The 24,704-nt window shown below is 55.0% G+C and overlaps 7 protein-coding genes and 1 non-coding gene across 8 annotated transcripts; 6 read left to right on the forward strand and 2 right to left on the reverse strand.

The window, feature by feature from the left end:
* Nucleotides 1–55: 55 nt before the first annotated feature.
* On the reverse strand, nt 56–666 carry VDBG_07119 (VeA protein; the record flags this gene model as incomplete). The annotated part of the gene is made up of 2 exons (XM_003002502.1): nt 56–450; nt 510–666. 2 exons carry the CDS (start codon nt 664–666, stop codon nt 56–58), a joined length of 552 nt encoding a protein of 183 aa, XP_003002548.1.
* Nucleotides 667–4,627: 3,961 nt separating this feature from the next.
* VDBG_07120 (predicted protein) lies at nt 4,628–5,094 on the forward strand (the record flags this gene model as incomplete). Its single annotated transcript, XM_003002503.1, has 2 exons — nt 4,628–4,918; nt 4,984–5,094. 2 exons carry the CDS (start codon nt 4,628–4,630, stop codon nt 5,092–5,094), a joined length of 402 nt encoding a protein of 133 aa, XP_003002549.1.
* Nucleotides 5,095–11,790: 6,696 nt separating this feature from the next.
* Nucleotides 11,791–12,823, forward strand: VDBG_07121 (FDD123; the record flags this gene model as incomplete). The annotated part of the gene is made up of 2 exons (XM_003002504.1): nt 11,791–11,919; nt 11,969–12,823. The coding sequence occupies 2 exons, from the start codon at nt 11,791–11,793 to the stop codon at nt 12,821–12,823; spliced, it is 984 nt and encodes a 327-aa protein (XP_003002550.1).
* A 569-nt stretch (nt 12,824–13,392) lies between these two features.
* Nucleotides 13,393–17,013, reverse strand: VDBG_07122 (armadillo repeat protein; the record flags this gene model as incomplete). Its single annotated transcript, XM_003002505.1, has 5 exons — nt 13,393–13,527; nt 13,662–14,417; nt 14,472–16,237; nt 16,292–16,610; nt 16,894–17,013. The coding sequence occupies 5 exons, from the start codon at nt 17,011–17,013 to the stop codon at nt 13,393–13,395; spliced, it is 3,096 nt and encodes a 1,031-aa protein (XP_003002551.1).
* A 421-nt stretch (nt 17,014–17,434) lies between these two features.
* Nucleotides 17,435–17,523, forward strand: VDBG_15146. Its single transcript has one exon. It is a non-coding gene; the product is annotated as a tRNA-Lys (tRNA).
* A 960-nt stretch (nt 17,524–18,483) lies between these two features.
* VDBG_07123 (nuc-1 negative regulatory protein preg) lies at nt 18,484–19,841 on the forward strand (the record flags this gene model as incomplete). Its single annotated transcript, XM_003002506.1, has 3 exons — nt 18,484–18,743; nt 18,796–19,248; nt 19,313–19,841. 3 exons carry the CDS (start codon nt 18,484–18,486, stop codon nt 19,839–19,841), a joined length of 1,242 nt encoding a protein of 413 aa, XP_003002552.1.
* A 559-nt stretch (nt 19,842–20,400) lies between these two features.
* Nucleotides 20,401–21,548, forward strand: VDBG_07124 (predicted protein; the record flags this gene model as incomplete). The annotated part of the gene is made up of 3 exons (XM_003002507.1): nt 20,401–20,583; nt 20,720–20,879; nt 20,929–21,548. The coding sequence occupies 3 exons, from the start codon at nt 20,401–20,403 to the stop codon at nt 21,546–21,548; spliced, it is 963 nt and encodes a 320-aa protein (XP_003002553.1).
* Nucleotides 21,549–22,072: 524 nt separating this feature from the next.
* VDBG_07125 (60S ribosomal protein L15) lies at nt 22,073–23,119 on the forward strand (the record flags this gene model as incomplete). Its single annotated transcript, XM_003002508.1, has 3 exons — nt 22,073–22,159; nt 22,325–22,481; nt 22,541–23,119. 3 exons carry the CDS (start codon nt 22,073–22,075, stop codon nt 22,906–22,908), a joined length of 612 nt encoding a protein of 203 aa, XP_003002554.1.
* Between the last annotated feature and the right edge of the window lie 1,585 nt (nt 23,120–24,704).

Genomic DNA, 24,704 nt, shown 5'->3' on the forward strand with positions numbered 1-24,704 from the left:
GTGAGGCCAGGGAACTTCTTCGCGCTGAAGACGACAAAGGGCGCAGACTGGACCTTCATGCCAGGTAGAATCCGGGGGTAGGGTCGTCGTCCACGGGGTCGGCGTCCTGATCCATCTCGTCCTTGAGCTCTTCGTAGAGGCTGAATCCGAGGACGTAGCGGCCTTCGTGGCGGACCGACAAGTCAGGGAACAAGAAATAGCCGGCCTCGGCAGGGCGGTCGAGGTACGCCATGCCAGAGACGGGGGCACCAGTCAGAACAGGAGGCGTCGTGGCAGCAGGCGTCTGGACGCGACCGTTGGCGATGGGGCGAGCATGCTGCAAATCCACGTAGACGAAGAAGTTGGCGTTGTAGCCGAGAGTGATGTCCTTGCTGTCCTCGAGGGTAGGGCCCTCGAGAACGCGAAGCTGAACGACGGGTGGCGGGTCGACAGGTCGACGGTCGGCGGCGGCTGGGATTCCCCGTGTCAGCGGTCAAGTCATTCGAATAGCGCACCGCATGTCAACTTACACTTCTGTCCAGAGCCGCAGGCTCTCGCGCGCTCGGGCTGTTGGAGGCAGGTCAATTCATAATGAAGTCGTCGACCGCCCTTCGTGTTGCGGGTGTGAACTGAACGAGTGGCATCGGAGGGGCTGTCGTCGGCGGCAACCATGGTGGTGGCGGACATGGTGTCTGGCGTCAGAATGTGGTGAGAAGTTTCGGGTCGTTCGCTGGGTGGCGGGAGTTGGTCGTTGGCAAACCTACGAGGCGACCGTGTCAGACGAAGCGAGAAACGAAACGAGAGCGATGCCGACGACCTGGGTCGAGGCAACGGTCTGGATTGGGGAGTTGGGAGAGAGCCCGTGGGGACGGTTCTCACGCCACGTCAGGCAGGAGGCGCCGCTCTCCCAAGTAAGGGAAATTCTGGCTCGAAGCCACCATCCAAAACTAACCTGCACAGGTTCTACTCGGAGGCCCAACGTTCCCGCGAATTAATTTAGTTGATTGCGAAACCCTTTTGGCGGATGGAGGGCAACCGGTGTGTGAATAAGAATATGGCGAGATCGAATGGCTTTCCGGGCAGGTGGAGTTTGTCGAGGTCGGTCGTCGCTGTCGTCGTCCGTTCTTCGATCCCTCGATGCGATTAACGGCCCAAGCAGCGCGGTTGGGTCGATGGAGGGAGAGGACGAACGCACGAACGGAGGGGAGTGGTTTGTTGGTGTTGAGGCTGGATCTGTGTGGAACGGGAACGAACCAAGACGATGAGGAGCAGGAAAGGCGGGAAGGAAAAGGACTGCTAGGACTGGGCAGTCGACACCCCAGGACCGGGACCCAGATAATACAGTACAGCACGGTGCGGTACCCAGGACAAGGGCCAGGGCCAGGGCCAGGGCCAGGCAGAGACAAGTGGGGATGCTAAACCTGGAAGGGGGGGAGGGGAAGCCGGGGTGCTGGGGGTGTGGACCGCGGCGTGAGGACGTGAGAGGCGAGAGTGAGAGGAAGTGAGTGAGAAAGGGAGAAAGAGCACCACAAGAGACCAAAAAGAAAATGGAGCCTTGTTCGTGGGTGCTGAGTGCTAAGTGCTGGATGTAGGCCTGATCTGGATCTGCGTACCTAGGTCCTACTAGGACTCAGTACCAGATGGCAGGGGGAGGCGGCGCTGAAGCCCCAGAAGGTGTGCTCTGTTTGTCACCGATTGCTCGTGCCGACTGGCACACACACAATCCATCACAGGTCAATCTGGTCCAGCCCGGGACACGGGGAAAGGCGACAGGTGGACCAGCGACCCAGCGAACCTGACTTTGAGGGCTGGGAGACTGCGGCAGTCCCAGGCCCTCGGGCTGGGAATCTGGAGCTGCCTCGCCCTTGTTATGGGCGATGCCGAGATGCTTGCGGTGAGGGCCCTTTGTTCTACCTCTACGCCACCTCGAGACCGCTGAATCGTTGTTGGAAGAGAGGGGGGGCAACAGCTGTTCCTCTCCCGTCTCTTGGGACCGTTTGTCACTTTGGCTGCAGCGCCTCGAAAGGCAGGCAGCGAGCCCTCGATGATACGATGAGTTGTGCGGCCCGTGGTGGCCTTGCGGGCACCTAGGCAGAGTTACAGGGGGCGATGCGCCGGGACAAGCTCTGTCGCCTTCCACTTCTTAGGCACCTAGGTCCCTGAGCCAGGTGTGGATCAGCCAGGCGGGTGACAGGGTCAGGGCTCTCTTCGTCTGTCGGGAAGAGGAAGCGCCCCGATGAGAGGGTCGAAGGAAAAGCAAGAAGCCAGGATGCTCGGTCATACTGCCAGGCGGAGATCTTGGCCCGTGGAGAGTGAGACCCGGGAATACTCGACGTCTCGACAGAACCACAGCCCGCTTCACGTACCCGGTGCCCGTCTCGCGGGGGTGTGGTCATGCTCACACTGTAAGAAGCGGGACACGGCTGCTAGATCGGCACTAGCGCGCACATGAGCCAGATGGGCGCGACGCTAGCTGGCACCACGGCCTTGGCAACACTCCCACGAAGCCGGGGCCAGGCCGTCGGCCAGCGGAGGGACGACAAGGACAACTACCAGGATACCGTCCCATTCGCTTCGCGCCTCCCCACCACCGTAGCGGTTCGTGGGTCGTGCCCGCCAGGGTCGTCGACTTCTCCAACCAATGCTGTGCCTTCCACAGCGCCACCCACGCAAGGGCCTGAATGCTAGCTCAGCCCGCCCCTGCTCGCCCGGTGGGCGACACTGTCCGCCGCCCGCCGCCGCCAAATGCTCGTTGGACTGCGTGCGTGGCTGCGGTGCGCGCTCCCCGATGTCTGACCTGTGTCTGACTTTATGCCCTACAGCAGCTGCTTGTTGGCTTCTCCAACATGTCTGTCTCGCCTTGACGTCCCACACCGGTGAAGACGCGAAAACGAAAGAAAAAGGAAAAAAAAAGAATGGCGGGCTCAAGGGCAGCGAAACAGGGAGAGACGACCGATCGACCTGTGGAAATAGGAATGCGGATTGTTGCAGTGCGAAACGTCCTGTTCTGAACGCCCAGACGTCATGAATCCCATGGCCGTTCTGTCGTTTCCTCATGCTTCCCCATCATACCGAGTCTTGACCCTCCCTCCCCGTTCCCCTGTTCGCGCCGCGGCAGAGTTATGCGACAATGCATCTGCGTCCCGCGATATGTCCACCATCGTCAACTGCACAAGTCATGTATGTCTGACCTGCTCTGCTTGTGCTTGGGTTTTGTCGAATGGTTGGTGCGTGCGCTGCGCGCGCCCGCACTCTCAACCTAACCCATCGCAGAACATTGCAGCTTGCCGTGCCGACCTAGCACAGCAAACTCCAACGACAGCATTGGTGCACTACAGCGCTGAAAGTCTTGGGAGCGAAAACCACCATCCAGCCAGCGTTGGTCTGTGTGGCGAGTTCCACGGATCTCGCCTCAGCCCTTTTTCACCGGTCATATTCCTCAATTTCAAGTGTTTCGACTCGACCGAGTCGCTGATCTACTGCTTTCCGCATTGCTTGACTCAAAAGTACGCTCGCTGTGGGGAATAACGAAGTCATTCCTCGCTTTGGCAGCCCAGTTGTCGACAGAGGGCTCTCCAGTTCCAGTGTGACTCTGCGGGCAAGGGTACCTTTCATCACAGTGGGACCCTCGGGCCACCATCTGGATCACGGAGCATTCTGAACGGGGTGGAGAGGGGGGCAGGGGGGGGGAAGTGGAAGGTAAATCGACAAACCCTAGATGTTCGGTGTCCCCTGCCCGCTCCTCTTGTTCTCATGCCTCTGCCGTTCTGCACATCACAGCGTGTGCGGCTTGTGCTGGGTCTGCCGTGTCTCACCCTGAAGCCTGTCCTGGACATCGGGTCAGGGGGCGGGAAGACAGGCGAGAAGGGGAAACTGCGTCGAGGTGCTGGTAAGGAGGAAGCCGCGAAAGCCGTCCAGTCTAGTCTACCGATGGCACGTACAGACAAAGGGGTCCCTGGCGTGGGGAGTCTCATCTGGCCGTCGCTCCAGACGTGCTGTCCTGTTGATCTGGCTGAAAACAGAGTCGGACGTCATGCACACTTGTTCGCTCTAGATCGATAAGCGCAAAGAAGGTGAGAGCGTTCCTCGTCGCATCGTTGGAGGCACGCGGCAAATGGGCCCGCTTGGCTGAGACATTCGTGAGCAGCGATGAACGATGATTAGAACGCGTGAGTGGCACGGAATCTGGTGCCCGCCCGTCTGAACGTCTGGAAGTCGGAACGTGGTGGTTTCTCTCACCATCCCCACCACACAACACGCTTGTGTTGGATGTTTCTGCTGGTTGGCCGACGGCGCAACGCCAGAGCACCCTACTACTGCATCGAAGGCCTAAAAGGCTTGGGTGGATGCCCCCCCCCCCGTGGACCTGGGTGGTGACTGGAGGGATTGCGAGGGTCTCATTTCTCTGCCCGCAGCAGGGAGCTCGAGCCACGCCCAAATTTGGCAGGGCCGGAATAAACCTGATAAATCCGGACTTCAGCAAGGGCCAGGTGGCTGGCGGACGGCTCGCTGGCTCGCTGTCCTAGGCTCAAAGGCTTTCCAGCTGTGTCGTAGTAAACAGGGTGTTTGTCGAACAGGTATGCCTTGAACAAACAGAGTTATGAACGGGGCAGCTGTGAACAACGTGCTGGAAGCGGACAAGAGCACGATGAACGACAAGTCGGAACAATTGACGGTTGTTGTTCATGTCGAGGTTGATGTGCAGCAGCATTCTGATCATGGCTTTCCGAGTGACCATATCCCCGGGTGTGATGCCTCATGCGAACGCTGCATGTGCGCAGACGCAATGGCAGCCTGTCAATCGCGACAGATGGGACGAGGTGTCTGTACCAGTGTTGTCTGCCAGTGGACTCGGGGCCAGTGCTTCAGCGGTTCTGATGCCTGTGCTGGGTGCTGGGACAGGGCGCTGGACGACGGGCGCTGGCCGCTGGGCACTACAGTAGGTACCCTTGGGCCACAACGGAAAGAGGGCGGAAGGGCCCCCATGGCGTACCATGTCGCGAGTGTGCCAGGTCTTGGAAGCGGAAATCGCACGGCCCCACGGCGACCGTCACCCTCATCGCTCCTCCGGCCCGTCATGGTCCGGGCGTCATGGCTGGGCTATCCCAGCCATGAAAGTGCCCATCTTCGAGCCTTGCAAGCACGATATGGGGGCCAACCTTGACCTTGTACCTCTGGCGCACTGTGTCCGGTTCCACAAGTACCTCAGTTGAGACCCACTGTGACCACAGGCACTGACCATGACTGTCTTCACACGCTCGTCGCTCCTCCTTCCTCTGGCTGCAAAGGAAACATACAAGCGGCTCCACCACTGCCCAGCCGAGGCGAGGCCAGGCCGGACAAGACCAGGCAGCTCTGGTCGAAGATCGTATCTGTCTATCTACCGCTAACCTCAACCGTAACTCGACGTCGACTGTCTTCCGCATGCGGCTCTGTCACCAGCTACAATGCCTTTCTCGTGTTCTAGAAGCAAGCCAATTACCCGTCAAGACCCGTCTCCCAACATCCATTCATCACGAGTCGGCCCACGAAAGAAACGACAGGTCACATCGTCATGCCCTTACCACCAACCATGGACACAAAGGCCGAACCGGAAAGGCCAAATCGGCGCATACTCTAGCATCCGATTTCCCGCCTTCCACCTTTCCGTTTTCCATCCTCCAGGCCTCCGGGTCTGCATCGACCCAGGCAAATGGTTTCAGCGTCATCAGGCCCCCTTCCTTAAGACATTTGCCCAGCTGAAGACCGCCACCTTCACCAACGCTATGTTCCCCTTTCACACATGCGGCCCTGGGGCTGAGAATCGACCTGCCAAGCCGTTCGATCGACCCAGCACCGCAACCTCACCCGACCATCCCATTGCAACGATGAACCAACCTCTGCATCTCATTCGCCCAGGCCTAGATGCGTACACGTTAGCCTGTCCAACGCCCGCCGCCACAGTCAACTGACGGCCACGCTGTTGGCTTGCACTGCACTGCGCCCTGCTTCACTTGGGCCTCGCCTTGCAATGGCTTGCTTGGTTCTCGTCGCTGTCGGACATCAGTGGCTCCCTTATTGTGGATGGACCGGGCACACAGCTGTAGCCTCGCGCCATCACAGCGTCACGACACCAACGTCGCAGAGACCGCATATGCTGTGCGACCTTTTTTGTGCCGACATCATTTGATCTCTGCTGATGGCCTCGTCATCTTGCCCGCATGTCCACCGTTGGGCGGCATGAGCATGTCTCTTCCATCACTCTAGGTAAGGCCTCAGACCTCGTATCGATAGCGGTGACCAGGGCATCCGCAGAACCAGTTGATCGCAGGCCCCGTCCCTCGGAAGCCGAATGATCAGACGCTGGTGAGCTGAGGATGGCTGAGCAAGCAACAGCAGATGCCGTTCGAGTCCATGTCAACCCAATCATGTCTTCGCCACGGCTAGTGTCGCACGAGAAGGGCATTGCTCCATAGTGCGCCCTTGCGATAGGATGCCGGACATCTCTTTTTTTGAGCCTCACGTGCACAAGGGTTCATGGCCGCAGATCCTTGGCCTACAGAGACAACCTCACAATGAGCACATCCTGTGTCATCGGAGAGAAAGACCAGCGTCGTCCCCAGGTACAGGTATCTCTCCATCAGTCCTTGTTGCCGTTGCCCACGTCTCAAAACCATGTTCGCTACACAGTGCAGACCTCAAACAGACCGTTCCCAAACTGACGACAGGCAGTCCTGCTCTTGCTCCTCAACCTCGTCTCACCACCGGCCTACTTGGCGCTGTTTGAGCTTGTTGCTCTCTCCTTTTCCCGCCTCACTGGCAAGTACTGGCTTCTGTCTCATGATCATCCGTGTTTCTCAGGGCAACCTGCAGCATCCCTATGTGCAACGCAGATTCTTGTCACGCGTGGTGCCACCATCCTCGTTTACTGCCACTGTTTGGGACATCATATGGCGCAGTGAGGCCGCTAGCTGGCAGGTGGACGCGATGCATCTGCCCTGGGGATCAGGGCGCGCGCATACCCGCTGTCCCCACCTTGTGCTCCGTAAGATGGCGTGGGTTGACGCCGCATACTCGCCCCTGAGGGTGTGATACGCTCTCCCGACGTCTCAGTGGTTTGTGTGTTGTAGAAAATCTCACGCGTTGATGTTGTAATAATGAAAGCGGCTGCGCATCAAATCCTTATCTTATGAGAATCGGTCAAATGCCTTAATCTCTTGTCGTTCAGCATATAGATATCTCATTCGATAAATGTCCTCAACGGAAGCCTCGGTCTACCTCCTTAACTTTCTGCAAACAAGTCCATATTCCATTCTAGCACTGCAAGCGTTGTTGTTGATGCTCCTTGAATGCCTTCCTGCTTCACTCGCATGGGCCGCATACTCAATGTGGCTGGGATCTTTACAATCTGCACAATCGACGGAGCTAGGTAGCTCTTTACATGCTGTTGGGCTGTAATACTCTCTTTCTGGATTCTACCCTGGTAGAGAGACGGAACTTAAATGGATGCAGCTCATTCACTTCTTCCACCTGCCTTCGGTGAGGCTTTGGAAGATAGGTTGTCTTGCCAATTCCCTTCTTGACTGGGTTGGTCTGCAGCGCTGAACGTGTTGAAAGCGGCTAATCTGGCAGTACAGAAGCATGAGCATCGGCCAACCATAACCGTCCGGCCAACTGTTGTACCTTCGCAAACTATGTTGCATGTATATCCTCTGATGTACTCAACCCGCGGCACCATCTATCAAGTCCGGTCCAAGCATATGCTAGGTCATATATCTTCTTTACTCTACAATCACGTTGCTCAGCCTTGAGTCCCAATTTTCCCTTACACTGTCAGCAAGCCGGAGAGATGACGAGCTTGGTATCGTGTCGGCATATTTGCGCAAAGAGCTCTGCTCCTCTTGAAGCGACATTGTTGCTCCATAAATCAGTCGCGCTGATCCAGACTATGTTTGTTTTGGTCCTCCAGGGAACATACTTCGTCCAACTGGTCCAAGTGGTGCGTCAGACAGTCATACAACGACGCGTTGCCTCTGGTGGCTTCCGTCGATGAGCCGGCCCCTTCCGTGCCGAAGTCCATGCGAAGTCCACAATTGACAGTTCATAGTCGATCAGCACCGATATCGTCTCTGTGACCGGATCAGTCGGAATCTGCACCAGTTTTAACGGGTTACCTCACTCTCGCTAGTGAGATTCACGAAAGGTGGATCGGATATCTCTGCGAAGTTTTTCTTATCTGGGTCACAGGCGGGTACAGGCCAGGGGCCATCGTGTGGCAAGACCTTCAAAGTTCTGCGCATCGACTTGAATCAGTCAAATCCTTGCGAGTGGCGAGCTAGACTTTATGGTTATCCTGGTAGAAGAAGTGCCCGGCAATACAGATATAATCACGGCCAAAGGCCAAGGTTTGGCAGTCGTTGTGTTGTTAGGAGCTGCGGTCAAGGTCTTTAACACCTTGATCAAGTATCAGTACCAACACGAGGGGTCTTGTTAGTCATTCCATGATTCGAAGGGCAAAAGCAAGCCTGCTACAAGCAGTCAAGGCAGAAAGACCGAAGTAGGGGCAAAACCAGCTACTGTACATCCATCCCACTACTGCTACTCTGAAAGCAGGAAAGTGCTACCGCTACTCTGAAAGCAGGAAAGTGGGTTGGTCGGTCTGTTTGGCTTACATCTATCTAACCTATAACGTATCAATTCAACTCTCAACTGTGCTGTCATCGACAACAATGGGAAATCTTTTGTCAGAGGGATTGGGTCAAGTGCTCATCGGCACGTCAAACACTTGCTTTTAATATTTTGAGGTTTACCAAGGCGAGGACTGTTTTCACTTTTATTAATTATACCGAGGAAAGACTTCAACTAGTAATAGTTGTGACTGCGTTACAGGTGACAGCTCTTAGGTACGACCCAAGCCTCTGTGGTTTTCTGTGCTCGTGTTCCCTACCTGAAGAAAAGTCCGACTTTTCTCAATTCTTCTTGATGACCTATATCTAACATCTAAGATCTATTTTCAGTCGCAGCCAAAAGTAATCGTAACTACATAAAAGGAGCCGAGAGACCTTACAGTATTCAAACGCAACAGAGCCCTACTTGCCCGAGGTTGTATTTGACCTTGGGGGTAACCCCTTCTTGATGCCATTCCTGACACGCAGGTAGTACTCCATGATGAAGTTTGTAGATATCTGAGAGAAGATTATGGCCATGAAGACTATGGCCATACGATGGCGAAGAAAGCGCACGTTATACGTAGTCAGGACAGTCTATCGAATTTAGATCATGAGGGGAATGTCAGACTACCCTTATCAGCAGTGACCTCGAAACTGAGCGCGTGCATAGGGCCTTACTGTTTCCCCAGTTTCAAGTGAACGGTGAAATCGCTACATAACTTATCAAATGTACTCACTTTGATTATCTTCGTTAGTAATAGGTTACGTTATCACGGTCAAGAACCAGCTGCCTGAACTCTAAAGCTGAACCTCCAGCGCCTATGGGCATGCCCACTTCGGGCCCCGTTAGTCTTACATGAAGGATGGAGCAAGTCTTGTACAAGAATTTAATTGTACTATACCTGGATCCTCGAAGCGATACTTGGATAGTCATTGTAATTTATGTACAGAGATAACTGGTAAATTATTTTCGAAAGCCCGAAGTGGGGTCAATGAGGCCAAAATGGCAACGGTCAGTGTTGAAGAGGTCATCTACACTTGGAAACCATGGTTGGAGTCAGTTGACACTGTCGGGGGCTGGAGGACTATGTGGAGGTTCGGATCTTGAAGCCGGCAGGAGAATGTGAGGGAACCATCGAGGTCACAGCGTGTATTGATCAGAGAGTTTATTGATCAATCTTTTCACTCGGCGAATTCGGCCAATCCCCACTCTCATCAGTCCCAGTTTCCAGCTACTGTCTCGGTTGAATTTTGCGATCTTATGCCAACGGCTTAGAATATTGGGAGAAACCCACCGGCATCAATATCGTACAGGTATGACGCAAAACGCCATAGGTCGGACTCAGTTCCAATCGTCACCGAATGCTTAACTTGTGGATAACTTGCCACGGTCACATCACGTAGTCCATCGAGACGCAGGTAGCCTCTTTTGGAGGCTGCTGCAGCATGTAGTCCTCTCGTCCGCGCGCATTTCATCAAGTCCAAGCCAGACATGCCATGCCGCTGTGTCAGAGTAAAAGCCCGTGAAGGCATTGGGCACCGTTAGGGCAAAACATGACTCATCCAGGTCACACACTGCAGCACGAAGGAAGACATCCTCGTGAAAGCACTGGCGTCTGTGGTATGGTCAATAACCAGGTCGAGGTCGTAACCGGGCGTCATCCTGTCGTAGGTAACTCGGGAAGTTCCGATGGCCCTGCAATGCAGTCTTACAGCATCAATGTGAAGTTGGAGGTCACTCCGGGAACTGAGCAGGGCTCTGGTCAAATTTGGCTTTGATGCAAGGCCTGGCTTACGTACCCTCAGTGCCGCTTCTCATCATGCAATGCCCTCAGAGGCGTGCCTCAGTGTCTCGGTTGCTTCACTCCGTTGTTGCTTTTGATGTGTCGTTCAATGACAAGCGAAAACGTGGCGGTCAATCTCGCCTCTGTGCTTGGGTATGACCTCATCATGATTGGGGGTTCGCTGAAGAGCCAGGATCCCTGGGCAAAGGTCCGTGTCAGGCCGCGACATGAGTGAGGTCTGCCCACTGATGGACGGATGGGCTTGTCCGATGACTCGCCGATTGGGTGGAGATATTCAATTATTCGACCTGGACCGCGATGCTGTGATGTCCATCACGAATGGCCATTTCCAAGTCACATCATCAGAAGGCCGCCCTGGGGGACAGGCCGACTGTTGGTAGCAGATTGATTGGAGTCGCCGCTTTTCTCTGGCCGTCCAAACGACGCGGCCCGGCACTTCTGTTCCTTCGACCCCACATGAAACGCAGCTGACAGGATGCAGCGTCGATCACTGGCAGGGATCTGGCCGATGGGCGTCACTGACTTGGGCATGGCGAACTGCCACTCATGTGATGAGGCTTCTTCAGCCTCTTGAAATCCCAGGTTAGTCTGAGCCAAGACACTCGGCCCCGTTGGTGATGATGATGGTGGTGAAGGGGCAAGGAGGGGGGATGCTGACCAAGGTGATTGCGCGGAACAGAGAGGCCTCAATTTGCACATCTCATCTTGCTTGACTTGCGAAATGATGGGTCATAAACGGCAGGAGGCAAAATGGCAAGACGGTATGATACTTGCAGTGCGTGAGTCGAGAAGTGCCTGCCAGCTTCCGATATGCAAAGCAATCACACGCAATCACACCTCAGGCACCGTAGAAACCTGTGGACAAGAGATCACCATCAATATCTCGATGCTCATGTGATACCAATGGCCTTTGATCCTGCCGTTCCCAGGTGCCGCAACTGCCGGCCTGATGTCTGTGAGCCGCAGCTTCCCGTTCGCAGGGCGTGTCGTTGCAGTGAACAGAGTCTTGGCACTCATCATCGTGTCTGCAGTGACAAGAGTCAAACGAATCAAAATGCTCTTCACCTCGTCGATGCCTCCTTGGTCAGGCAGGTGCACATGAGGCTTAGCCTACGTAACAACCAGAGGATGGAGCAGGCAAGACGACTCCCTCGGACCTCCGGCTCCTGCCCTTCCCTTGATATAAGGCGACCTCGCTGAGCTTTCTTCTACTGAGCTTTTGCCCTTCCTCTTCTCAGCACCAACATTACGCGACATACGTTCTACTGCAGCAGACAGAGTATCACCAAATATCAGACGTTCGGAGCATTCCTCGACCACAATCACTCGTACGCCCCAGACTACACAATACCAAAGCCATGGGTGTGATCCTGGAGTCGCGCAACGACGCGCTCGACTACAACAACGCCTTCACTGGCCAAGACCACCAGTCTGAGGGTGGCTCTAGCTGGCTGTTTGCCGTTACGGCCGTCTTCTTTGTATCCTTTGTATGTTGACCTAGTCCTGGCTCCACCTTGCTTAAACTAACCGCGTTAGCTTGCTGTCGCTGCTCTGTCCTTCAAGCCTCGCAATGGAGAGAGGATCTTCCACTATCTGTTCACCATTGCTCTTCTCACTGGCACGATCGCCTACTTCTCCATGGCTTCCGGCCTTGCCTACCGACTCATCTCACAGGCCAACTCGGACAACAATGACATTCGCCAAATTTACTGGGGCAAGTACGCCTTCTGGGCAGTAGCATTCCCCGTTGTCATTACGGCGCTAGACCTCCTGTCCGGTGTCTCCTGGGCCACTATTGTTTACCACGTGGCACTGTCCTGGATCTGGGTCGCCAGCTATCTCTTCTCCGCCTTCACCGACACGCACTACAAATGGGGCTTCTTCGTCTTCGGCAGCCTGGCCTGGCTCCTGCTATCTCTTAGCACCCTCACCAGTGGTCGCCGCGGTGCGTCCCGTCTCGGTGTCAGCGGTCACTACTTTGCTCTCGCCGGTTTCGTCAACTTTCTCTGGTTCCTCTACGTTCTCGCCTTCGCTCTTACGGATGCGGGATACCAGATCCGCGTCCCCGGTACACATATCTGGTTCGGTATCCTCGATCTGCTACTGGTGCCTGTCCTTGCATTTGCCTTCGTCTTCCTGAGCGGTCGTTGGGACTATGGACGTCTGAACCTGCACTTCACTCAGTTCGGCCGCGTCCCGCAGCACCCTGGTACCTTCCCCGAGAAGGTAGCTCCTGGTGTCGGCGCCACTACTACCGGCCCTGCCGGCACTACCGCTGGCGTCGGCTCTGGCGTTGGTCACCACGGCGCTGGACACGCCGGCGTTGGTAGTGATCCCGCCTACACTGGTACTCACGGTACCAACGCGGCCCCTGTTCAGCAGGCTGTCTAAGTAACGTCTGTCTGGGCAGTAGCATACATCAATGTATCAACATCACGCACACGATAACGGTCATGGCTTTCACAATCGAGCTTTCAAGATCCGGTGTCCACTAATAAACTTCGGTCTTCATGAAAGAGTTGGATGAAGTACGTGAGGCTGTGTTCTCAATTGCTCAGTAATAATAGGCTACGCTTAATGAATAATTATACGACGAAATTGGGCTATGACTGCCATTAACATACATGTCTTGATATCTATATTTAAATGTTTCCGCTCGATCGAGAGACAGTTTCCTCTCTGAATGTAACATGTCCCCGACGACTGATGTACATGCCTACATTCACACAAAATTTGATACACGCCAAAGCTAGTCGCAGTTTTAATGAGTCGACTCGCTTGAATGGATTTGTACTTGATACCATATACCCTATCAATAAGTTCCATCAGACCGATTCACGCGCCCAACGCCATTGTATGCAAACCCTGCCCAGTCCCGGAGACACATGGTCCCCTCCACCCTTGACGCGGAATTCCACCATCCTGACGCCGCACAAAGCAGACGCCGCCCCGGCAGCTCCCTAGAAGCTGAGCTGCTTCATCTGCCACACGGCGACCTTGGCGCGCTCGCGGACGTCGAGCTCCGGATCCCTTTCGAGCAGCGTCTCCAGTTTGCCCAGCATGCCGAGCTTGCGCAGCTCGTGGCGCGCAGCGCGCTGGGGCGCGAGTCCGTCTCGTCGTCCTGCCAGGTGAGGTTGCTGACGAGGTGGCAGAGCGCAACGCGGACCTCCTTGTCCTTGGATCCAAAATGGGCAGCAAGTAGCTTGAGGAGGTCAGTCTGGGCGATGACGAGCTGGCGGTGGCGCGGGGTGCTGGCGGCCATGTGCACGAGGATGAAGACAACGGCCTCGACAATCTTGGGCTGCGGGTAGAGGACGCGAGCGGCTTCGTTGGTGGTGACTGGCGAGCCGTTGCGGCGATGGGCCGCTGGGTGAAGAACCTTGGCCTGCAGCTTTTTGGCGAGTATGTCGAAGAAGCGATCCTGGCCGAGTTCGGTGAACAAGTGCTCAATCATGTCGGTGGATTCGGTGGCCGGATCCGATGAGGCAGGGGCTGCGGTGGCGCCGATGAGATTTCGGATGAAGTCGAGGCCTTGCTCCTGGATGGCAAGATCGTCGTTCCGTGCACGGCGCTGAGGGTTCAGCTCGGCGTCGCGGAGTATTGCTTTCTTGGTTTCAGCATGGACGGCCCAGGCGGCTGGTCGGCCGTGTGTGTCACGAGGAAGCCCCGTGGTGCCGTAGATAGACTTGGAGGGACCATCGTGGCGGTCCATCTCTACATCTCCGTCAAGGTCGTCGCCACTGTCGACCTCACCCTGCGTGTCGGTCTTGGCGCGGGCGGACCACAGGGCGTCGTCTTCCGTGTCATCGCAGATAAGGCGGACAAGCCATCCTGGCTCGAGCTGCTCAAGACATACCTTCTTGACCTCGGGGCCGGCCGCATGAACAAAGTGCTTCAGTGCCCACAAAGCATTGAGTCGTAATGCCGCTGTCTGCGAATGCGCATGCTCACAAAGGATCTTCATCACGCCCCTTTCTGCAAGCATCTAAGTATGTGTCAGTAGGTACTCATGTGAGCGCGTCGTACTGGAAAAGCTCACCTCACGCATGGGGCTGACCTCAGTGACCAAATTGCACATGGCTGCTGTAGCTGCAATCTGGACATCGACGTCGGGGTGTTTCAGATAACGGAATATCGGTAACGATACGCCATGATCCACAAGTGAGGTCCGCAAGATGCTGACAGAACGCGAGTGCATGCGAACAGCGTGACAGGCGGCAATGATGACGCCCAACGTGTTGCTCCCATATCCAGAGGTTGTAGTGTCCGGGACGGGCCCGTCGGCTTCATCGGGCTTGACACGGTCCCGGGGGTTGGAAGGCTTGACGGGCGCTGTGGAGAGAGATTGGACGATCAAGGGAATGATGTCTGCGTCAACGAATGCTTTGCGATACTCGTCTCTACCCGCCGCCAGAGCGCCTATGGCCTTGAGAACGGTCTCGCGCATCCTGATACGGTGTGCTAGCAGCGGAGGCTGGCCTTCGGCGCCGAGCCGGCATGAAGGTGAGCTGCTCTCTACGTCCATACCTGTATCGGGGTTTGGAGACCATGGCCGCGCGAACGCCGTGGGCGGCACCGCTTCGTAGGCATCCTTCATCAACCGGCTCAGAATCTTGACTGCGCCACAATCAAATGCCGCCTTTTGGAGTTGCTCACTGTCTGTAATGAGACGAGAGAGGACAGCTGGAGCTCGTTCGCGGATGGCCCATGACAGCGGGGCGGATGCATCGACCAGCTGGGATGTGCTGCAGGCCAGGTCGATGGCCAAGCTTGCCCGTTCATAGTGATGGAGCATCTCGCACAGGAGAGGCACGACGAGTAGACCGATGCTTGGCTCTCTGAAGGACCGCTTTCCAAGTCCTGACCTCACCAGACATGTCAGTAGACTGGTTGCCATTAGCCGCTCTAGGTCGCTTTGATTTCTGGATAAGGCGATGAGCCATGGAATGAGAGGGCTTTCGAGGTCTTCCGAATCGGACGAAGGACCATGACGAGAGCTGTTGGTTATAGGCAAGCCATCACTGAATTTGCTCGACGCGAACCGAGAAAATGGCACGGCGCCCTCCCTAGACTCAGGCGAACCAAGAGGAGGAAAAGTCCCCTGTGGGCTCCCTCGCTGCTGATGGTGTGGAACTGGTGGGAGCAGAGTATCCATAGCACCAATTTGCTTCAAGTCGCTAGCTTGGAGAGTGAGCCAGGGACGAGCTGTAAGTGGTGATGGTGAAAATTGAAGATTGGGAAAGACAGCAAGAACGGGCGGCGAGCACAGCAACCTGCACGCCCTATATCGCGAATCCGAGACGATAGTCGTCAATGCTTCAAGAGTGGATGCAAGACTAGATCCAGAGGGCGCCGGTTGGGGAATATATTCGGCTCTCCCATCCAACGATTCTGCTCCTGGTATCACGTAACCATGAGCTACAGCGAAGCTGGCCAGCTCTTTGGCGAGCAGGTCCAGAACAGGCGAATCAGCCAGTGCTAGAGCGTGCTGTTCATCCTGGCAAAGGCGGCTGATCAAGGTGGTCACCAATGACACCGGCTGCTGTTTGACATTTAACCTCCATTGACCCGCCTGTGCCAGAATATTTGCCAGTGTTTCAATGCTTTCCGGAGCAAATATGGCGTTTGCCAGTGTACACAGCTCTGCAGGCGTAGAAACGCAAAGCGAGGCAGCTTCAGTCATGTTCACCAAGGCTCTCAGTGCTGTCGCAACCACCAGCGGCGGGTTGGTGTTGGGGCATGTGTTGGCCAGCAGGGCGGGCAGGGCGTCGGCAGCAAGAAGGGGTTCGATGTATGATGGGCCGCCTGCTAACTGTCAGCAAGCTAACTTCGTCTTCTCGTCCAAGTCAATGCCCATACCATTGGCAAAGCTGGAGAGCACTTGTAATGCCTGTAGCCTTACGTTCTCCTCCTCTTCTAATGCCAACGAGCTGGCGGGAGGTTGTGGACGCGCGCCATTGGCCTTGTTTGGCAGTCTGCTGGACTGTAGTATACTGACGATCGGGTCAAGGGCGCCGAGCGCCACCCATGTTTCCTTCTTCCGAGTATGGCCTACGATGTCGTTTTTCAGTGAACGGAGCGCGTTCGTCTGCTCGGCGTAGGATCTTGCATTGTGGATGTAGGCGAGAAGAGGGGGATCCGAGTCGCGTGCCATGGCAGGCCCTTGGTCCGTTGATTGCTGTAGAGACGTCCTTTACGTTGACAGACGCGTCACACTACCTGCATATAGTATCTTCAAACTGTGGTGTTGTCGTGCTGTCGACTAGTAAGTGTCGGGAATGGGTTTTGGGCTGCTTCGCAAAACAGCTGAAACCAAGCTGTATAATGCTGGTGCTCGATGTTTTACAAATGTCGCTGCTACGTCGTGCCAGATCAGGGATTGTGGAAAAATATGTGCGAGTTGTCGCGTTCGATATAGTCGCTCGATGTGATGGAAGAAAAGTCGATGGTGGCGGTCGCACCTGGTTGGGTACGTTGAGTTGTATCTCAGTGACGCAAGGTCGATGGGTGCAGTCGCAACTCAAACTGACTTTAATCCTGGACCACCCCCACCGGAACTGAACGGCTGCGGCCCACTCCATGTTGCCCCCAAGAACCCCAGGTTTCGTGCTAATAACTCTGGGATTACACAACCCTCCCTACCGACGTCTTCAACGTAGCGATGACAATACCCTCCTTGGCCTGAACGCGCAAGAAAATCCATTCAAGTCTTGAAGGGAGCAATCGGAGATTTTAAGAAAGCTGTACGAATTGAACCCTGTTACATACTGAACACGAGAGCCCTAATGAGGCATCATATCGGACAACACACAGGATGCCTATACTTCAGAGGAACTCTTCGCGAACAGTAGTGCCTGAAAAAAAAACTTCCATACGTTACACAATGTTACGGTAAACCGAATATAATCATGAGCCTAGCAAGTGATGCCTTTGACCGAATATCCATTAGAAGGTCGGTGTCTTGACCTATACAATTACACAACAAACACCGACATGAGAACGTCCCGGGTAGCTCAATTGGTTAGAGCTTTGGACTTTTAAGCATTAGCATAACAATCCAAGGGCTGTGGGTTCGAGTCCCACCTCGGGAGTCCTTTTTGCTCGAGCCGACTGACGAGAGACTGGGTTTGTTCCCTTTCGCTTTCACCCTTTTTGACCATGATTTGTTTGCTTCCACCCAGACATCGTGTAAGGGGTCCGCTATGCACACCGTGGTAGGCATGTTTACTGCCCCTCCAGCCTTGATTTGCAGCCAGTTTTTATTTTCTTACGTGGGGTGCGATGGCTTGCCGGAATAGCCGCATCGTCATTGTCAAGAGTGGGTGAGCGAGTCGGCGCCTCCGATACCTGTAGCGTGCCCAGTAGCAGCAGGGTTTCCAAGTGTCACTGATTGAACGTTAGGCAGAACTGGTGTCGGTTCCGGTTCCTCCCACAACTTGGCAATCTATCTGTATGTCTAGCCCAACGAGACAATGTGTCGAGCAAGGGACGAAGATTGGCGGCCCGTCTCAAATGCACATTGAAATGGCCGCCGACCATTCCAAAGGAAATCCGAGATCTCGAGATGTCAACTTGGGGTACATAATCCTAGCCTGCTTGTCGCTCAGTCGGTTCTAGCGTGCTGTCCCTGTTCGTCCAGTACCATCGCCGCATTGTGCCACGAGCCTGGCCTGTCTGGCAGGTCATCCGCCATGCCAAATTTCCGTGGTGCGTGCCGTGTGGGTTGACACCATCAAACCATGTGGAGTGGGGCGAATGGGGTGGCGGCAGACCACCCCAGGCCCGCCGCGACCGCAAGTCAGTGGAGGGGCAGGCACGCAAGGACGCTGAAAGTTCGCAAATCCGACCTGGATCCCGCCCAGTGGGAATCTGGCACCCGCCGATCGATGCTCTTCGGTCTTGCCCTGCACTGCTTTGCTCGTTTCCATCCGGGGCACTGTCCGATGCAAGCACCTCTAGTTCATGCCCCTCACCTCCAGACTTTTCGCTTCTTTTCGATCTGAACAAGGCGCCTCTCGTCGACGGGAGCACCCCACGATGAACCGGCGAACATGTTGACAACATCTCCAAGGATTCACAGCTCCGCCAATGCCTCACCTAGCAGTTTCCACTATGCTCCCACCCGCTCCTTGCCTCAGTCTCCCTCCTCCCGGCTATCGGCCTCCCTGACGCGACGACATTCTCGATCCCATTCATCAACAGAGTCTTTGTCCTCCACTTCGCCCACGCAACAGCAACAGCAACAACAGCAGTTACCGAAACATAGCCAGACACAGCCGCAGGCACAATCCCCTCACTCGCAGCCCAGGCGGTATGTTGCGGTCGACGCAGGACGCAATACTCTCCGATGGAAGTCTCCTCAGTCATTGCCGTCCAGGCACGGGCGACGACACAACTCCGCCCGTCAACACACCCATACCTTCCTCGCAGACCTCTGCGACTCAGCAGCCCGTACCGACAGTAGCCTTAACATCGGCAGCACGGACCCAACAGCCCATACTCAACGAGCCCGCATCACAGACGACTGCACTGCGGCAAGCCAGCGACAATACGCTGTCTCCAGGAAAGCGTCGCAAGTCGCAAGACCATGGCGCTCACGCGCAGACCGATCTTTCCATCATCGCTGACGCCGAGGCCGCCAACGCACCTAAGAGGCAGAGGCCGGCACCGGCGCCCCAGAAAGTCCTGCCTCTACGATACGAACTCGGCACGACCGAAGACATGGTGGTTCTGATCGCCCACATGCTCTCCGAGCTGATCGAGACCAATGATGCACTTGCTCTACAGTCTGGGAATCTGACTAGGTTTCATTCCAGGTAAGTCGACCTATGCGCGATTACTTTGATTCCGAGTTGCGCACTCACACCTGTTGGCGCACAGAACCGCGCCGAGCATATCCGTCCTTGAATACCTTAACCGGCTAGCCAAGCATGCGACATTGACGCCGCCGCTCCTACTGTCCATGGTCTACTACATTGATCGCCTCTGCGCCCTCTACCCCGAATTCACCATCAACACTCTAACGGTGCACCGCTTCCTCATCACTGCTGCTACCGTGGCCGCCAAAGGTCTGTCCGACTCGTTCTGGAATAACACTACATATGCGCGCGTGGGCGGTGTCAAGGTCGCCGAGCTCAAGCTCCTCGAGCTCGAGTTTCTATACCGCGTCGACTGGAAGATCGTACCGAACCCGGAGGTACTGGTGGCGTATTATCGCGGCCTCGTCGAGCGATGTCCAGGTTACGCTCTTGAAGGAGACGACCAAGTCGGTGCAAACACTGATGACGGTCCAAGTAAGGAAGGGGACGACTCTAGTGACATCTCGGACGATACCGACGAGGAGGAGAATAACGGGTCGCCGGGGGAGGATACGCCGGCAGACGGACCTCCTCAGCGCAATAATGCATGATCAGCCTTCACGCTCTACTTTCCATAAATGTTTCTTTTTTTGTCTTCCGCGCGCTGGCTTCGCTCAGCGCGCATGGGGGCGTACATAGTAGGGGCATTGGGGCATCATTGCTTTTGGTTGAGGTTTTCAAGCAACGTCGGCGTTTGGGGATGCCATACTGTCAGCATGAATTTATCTTTGTACGACGAGAGCATGCAAGGCACCCGACCTGTAGGCTGGCCAATCTGCTGTGATTCCGTATGTCTGACTGTCGCATACAATAGGTCTTCGTCCACAATCATTGCTAAGTTGTTTCTTGGGGTTAGCGCACTCGTTCCATGCCTTCAGATAATTGACACAGCGGGAGCGAGAGCACAAATGCCGTCAGAGGTGGTCCTGGTCCTCATGTCTGGCATATTTGATGTCACGAAAAGGGGACTTTCAGCATGCCATTCATGTTTGGGCAGGTGCGTAGTGGCGGCACCTGCCTTGCCTTGTCTTGCCTAGGTATCCTCCTTCCACAGCTTCTGCAGATCAAACCCAACAAAAGCCATTTTCTGTGACTCTGTTGTATGTACACATGTATGCTCACAACTTTTATCAAGGTACACCCTTCGTCAAGCAAGCTGGCTCGGCGGATCAGACCCTGAACCCCACGTCACTACCTTGGCCCGAGAGACAAGGTCGTAGCAAGGAAATTACCAAGGATGCCGCCGAGGAAGAAAGCAACCGCTACGGGTCAGTTGTGATTCGACGCTCGTCCGTACGATGAGTCGATCCTGATTGAGCCAGCAGCCAAAAGGGGTGCCCACTTGGAAACACTACCTGATAACAATCGAGCTCGCACCTTGGCACGGGCAACGCTTACAGATGTATCAAAGGGAACGATTGATTCACAGGCGTACACGCTCACGAAACCCCACGATATTGACGAAGAGCTTCTCGCGGATGAGAAAAGTCGTCCAACAAGAGGGTACAAAGCTGTAGCTAGGTCCTGGCGCGAGGATCATGATGGCCCTTCTAGCTCAAAGTCAGTCAACCACGTGTCCGCACGAGGAGGTATGCGATTGATCACATCTTTAGCCCCCAACTATCTCCGGGCTTTCAGGAGAAAGGATCCTGGTCTGCCGATGTGCAACAGTGCACAACGACCATCTTCGAGGAGACACAGGAGGCCGTTGGCAAGCGGAAACAGCGGAGGTGGGCACCTTCGCACACATTATTGCCGCTCTATATCTGCTGATACATGGTAGCACGGAACAAGAGGGAAAGGTTCTGGCTCTGCTGAGCCAGACCTATCCATCTTCAAAACCCCACCAGTCTTCAGTCGGAGATGGGAGGGCGAAGCCGGAGCTCTACACCATCGGCTCTCGGGTTATGCAACGATGTCATCAACTTCTGGAGCTCTACCGTGAGTTCAACACGCAACTAGCGGATGACAGTAACAATGTAGACGACCCCGAATGGCTGCACGATGCCGAGCGCATGTCAGAAATGCTCGAACGGGGTAATCAGTTTGGCAAAGAATTGGTGGACACAATGGTGCAGCCTGTAAAGCAGCCACGCTTGCCAATGATAGACGCCGAAAACGCCAAAGACACAGATTTGATGGCAATCGAGATGTTCGATGGCGCGGAGATGCTGTTGGACGACACTTGGGGACGCACTGTCAGGATCCATCTGGATGCATTTGAGACTCTTCTTGGTAAAGAGGCCGATCATTTATGAGCAGGACGCGCACAGCTCCAGGTGTGAAAAAGGAACTTCCATAAATTGAATGGGTCGTAAAGATGAATAACAAATAGTCTGCTCCCTTCATGTAATTTGCGACCTGTTTGATGACCCGGTCGAGGTTAGAGCTCACTGCAAAGAGTGTAAGTCAGGGTTGGGGTATTGCCAAGTCCTTTCGGTGAAACCCTTGGTGCCCCTCCTCTTGACCGAGGGCCGACCCACTCTATTTTCTCGCCCGTATTCCACAGGCTCGGGGCAAGTTCTGACTCGCTAGGCCTAATGGGAACTAGTGTGTCGCTTATCCCACAAACCGCCTCAATTCGATTTTCCTCACCTTACCTGTGTGCGAACTTTCTCTCCCGGTCCCTCCTGTCCAAATTTTCGACGACCATCACGACAACACCCTCTCCGCGGCCGGATTTGACGTGAAAAGCTGGTTTGTTCAGTCCTTCAAGCACCCTTTGTGGTATTCGCCTGCCACTCCGAAACTCGCGGCTGACCTTTGTACTCGAATAGCCAAAATGGGTGCCCTTAAGTACGTCGAGGAGCTTCAGAAGAAGAAGCAGAGCGATGTTATGCTCTTCCTTCTCCGCGTTCGCTGCTGGGAGGTACGATGAAACCCGAATACTCTACAAGGCTGTGGGCGGGAACAATCTTCTAGCTGGTCTGTCGTCGAGAGAAATATCTTCTCTCCATCGGCGGACCAGGAATTTTGGGCGTTCCCGTCTTTGCTATACACTCGTTGAACATTTGCTGAGAGTGCATCAATATAGCTCCGTCAACTGAACGTTATTCACCGCGCCTCGCGCCCCTCGCGCCCCGACAAGGCCCGCCGCCTCGGATACAAGGCCAAGCAGGGCTATGTCATCTACCGCGTCCGCGTCCGCCGTGGTGGTCGCAAGAAGCCCGCCAAGAAGGGTGCCACCTTCGGTACGCTACCTCAGATGTTAGGAGATATTGGGATGGCAGATGGCTAATACATAATGCAGGCAAGCCCACCAACCAGGGTATCAACCAGCTGAAGTACCAGCGCTCGCTCAAGTCGACCGCTGAGTCCGTGTCGGCCGGCCGCTGCGCCAACTTGCGCGTCCTCAACTCCTACTGGATTAACCAGGACTCGACCTACAAGTACTACGAGGTCATCCTCGTTGACCCCCAGCACAAGGCCATCCGTATCGACCCCCGCATCAACTGGATCGTCGCCCCCGTCCACAAGCACCGCGAGGAGCGTGGCCTCACCGCCACCGGCAAGAAGTCCCGTGGTCTCAACAAGGGCCACCGCTACAACAAGACCAAGGCTGGCCGCAGAAAGACTTGGCTCCGCCACAACACCCTCTCCCTGTGGCGCTACCGGTAAGCTCGCAGCCGCGGCTGCTAGCGAAAAGGTTGTTTCCGGTGATGGAAAAGGCTGTGTGCCGGTTCATGAGGATGGCCATGGTGTTTACCGCGCCTGGATGATGGTACTACGACATTGGCTCCTGCTTCTGGCCCTTGATATCATGCGATGGAGTGGCCCGGCTAGGCCAGGAATTCAGATACTCGGAAAATGAGATCCCATTCTGAGGCGTTTATTGGCTTCGGTTGTTTTAAATCTGTCGTGATGTTGGTGACCGTGATGGTGGGCCCGCATGTTTATTTGGTCAAGGCTAAGTCTACTCAAATGACGTTGACTGCGTTGAAGAAAAAACAGCTCGCCGTCGAGGCGCTACTCCCACAATCCATGGCTGAGTAGATGCGTCAAAATAGTTGCAGCGTATTCCAACAATAGCAGTGTACCACGGCTACTGAGCCACACGGAGCCGATAACAGATCCATTTATAAATTTGCAAGGCTCGAGCCCCTTGAAATCTCAAGTGCCGCCTCGAAGCGCCAGCTGTTTAGCGCCCTGAGAAGAGGATCTCATGATCTCGTCAAGAATATTTCACAGCAAAATGAGCAGTGTTTATGCATGACCATGCTCCAGGACAAGTGCCCGTATGTCATTAAATCTTCGACCCGCCATCTGATCCTGATTTTTGGTCAAGCGTCATTCTTCGGTCATCTGTCCCAGGTTGTCGCACATGTTGAGGCCAGAACAGACAAGGGTGGCAAGCCTCTGCACCATTGCTGAGCTGCACTTCGGTTCCCGATGCGTGTCATTCTTTGGCACACCTCTCATTAAATTCCGAGGCCTTATGGTGGACGTGAATTATCGCCTGCCATGCTTCCATCATCAGAAGGTCGGAAATATCTACTGCATGATGTGGTTGAGGTCGGGTTTTTGGCCGGCGGTTGCGGTCGTTGGGCTAAAGCCGGACCTGAAACGAGATACATGGGGCTGACATCCAATCACAACCGCGCAACCGCTCAATGTGAGTCTTCTTTCGACTTCGTCCCACGTATCCCTTGTCGATCCATTTTGCCCAGGGCTTCAATCTGTCGAAGACGGGCCAGGTACCGATAACTCGATTGGTTGACAGCTCTGCGTGCTCTTCTCAGCTTCTCGTGGCTTTTGACCATACCTTGCTGCCTTTGAGCATGGGAATAACTTGCCGTCGAGTCGAGATCGGTTCCTCTGCCTCACAGCACGCGCCGACATCGACCCTGCCCGGACTCCGAATGCCTGGGAGTGACTCAAGAAGAAGCATTGAACTTGCGAGCTGCCGCTCAAGCGGCCTCTAGAACGCACCGGACAGGGAGTGCAGCGAGCTTGACCCGGACGAGACCCCTGAGGCTTCTGGCGACAATTGTTTCGCGCCGCCGAATTGATTGGACGTGACGCGCTGAAAACTACTTGTTCTTCTACCTAGATGTCTCGATTGCAGAGCCTGGTCCCGAATGAAACTGCGTCCTGTACAATAGGCATGAACGCTATTAAAGGCAGCGACTCCCTTTGTCTCCTCTTGTGCCTACCATCACGAAAATTCCTTCCAACTGCCTTGCAAAGAGAGGTTTTTGGTTTATTCACGACCTGAACAATGCACTGATCTACGACAATCTTTCCTTCGACCTCTATTTCCTTATTGTACAGCTGACCCATAACCTTCTTTGAGATTACCATTGGACTGGCTTCCAATCCTCTCTCTACTCTGAATTTCCATAACCTTCACCCTGGCTTCCAAAACGTTCACTATCATTTCAATTACCATCGATCAACCAAGGGCTGCAGTACAG

The sequence above is a fragment of the Verticillium alfalfae genome, genomic scaffold (assembly GCF_000150825.1).
Source record: "Verticillium alfalfae VaMs.102 supercont1.9 genomic scaffold, whole genome shotgun sequence".
Taxonomy (NCBI): Eukaryota; Fungi; Ascomycota; class Sordariomycetes; order Glomerellales; family Plectosphaerellaceae; genus Verticillium; species Verticillium alfalfae.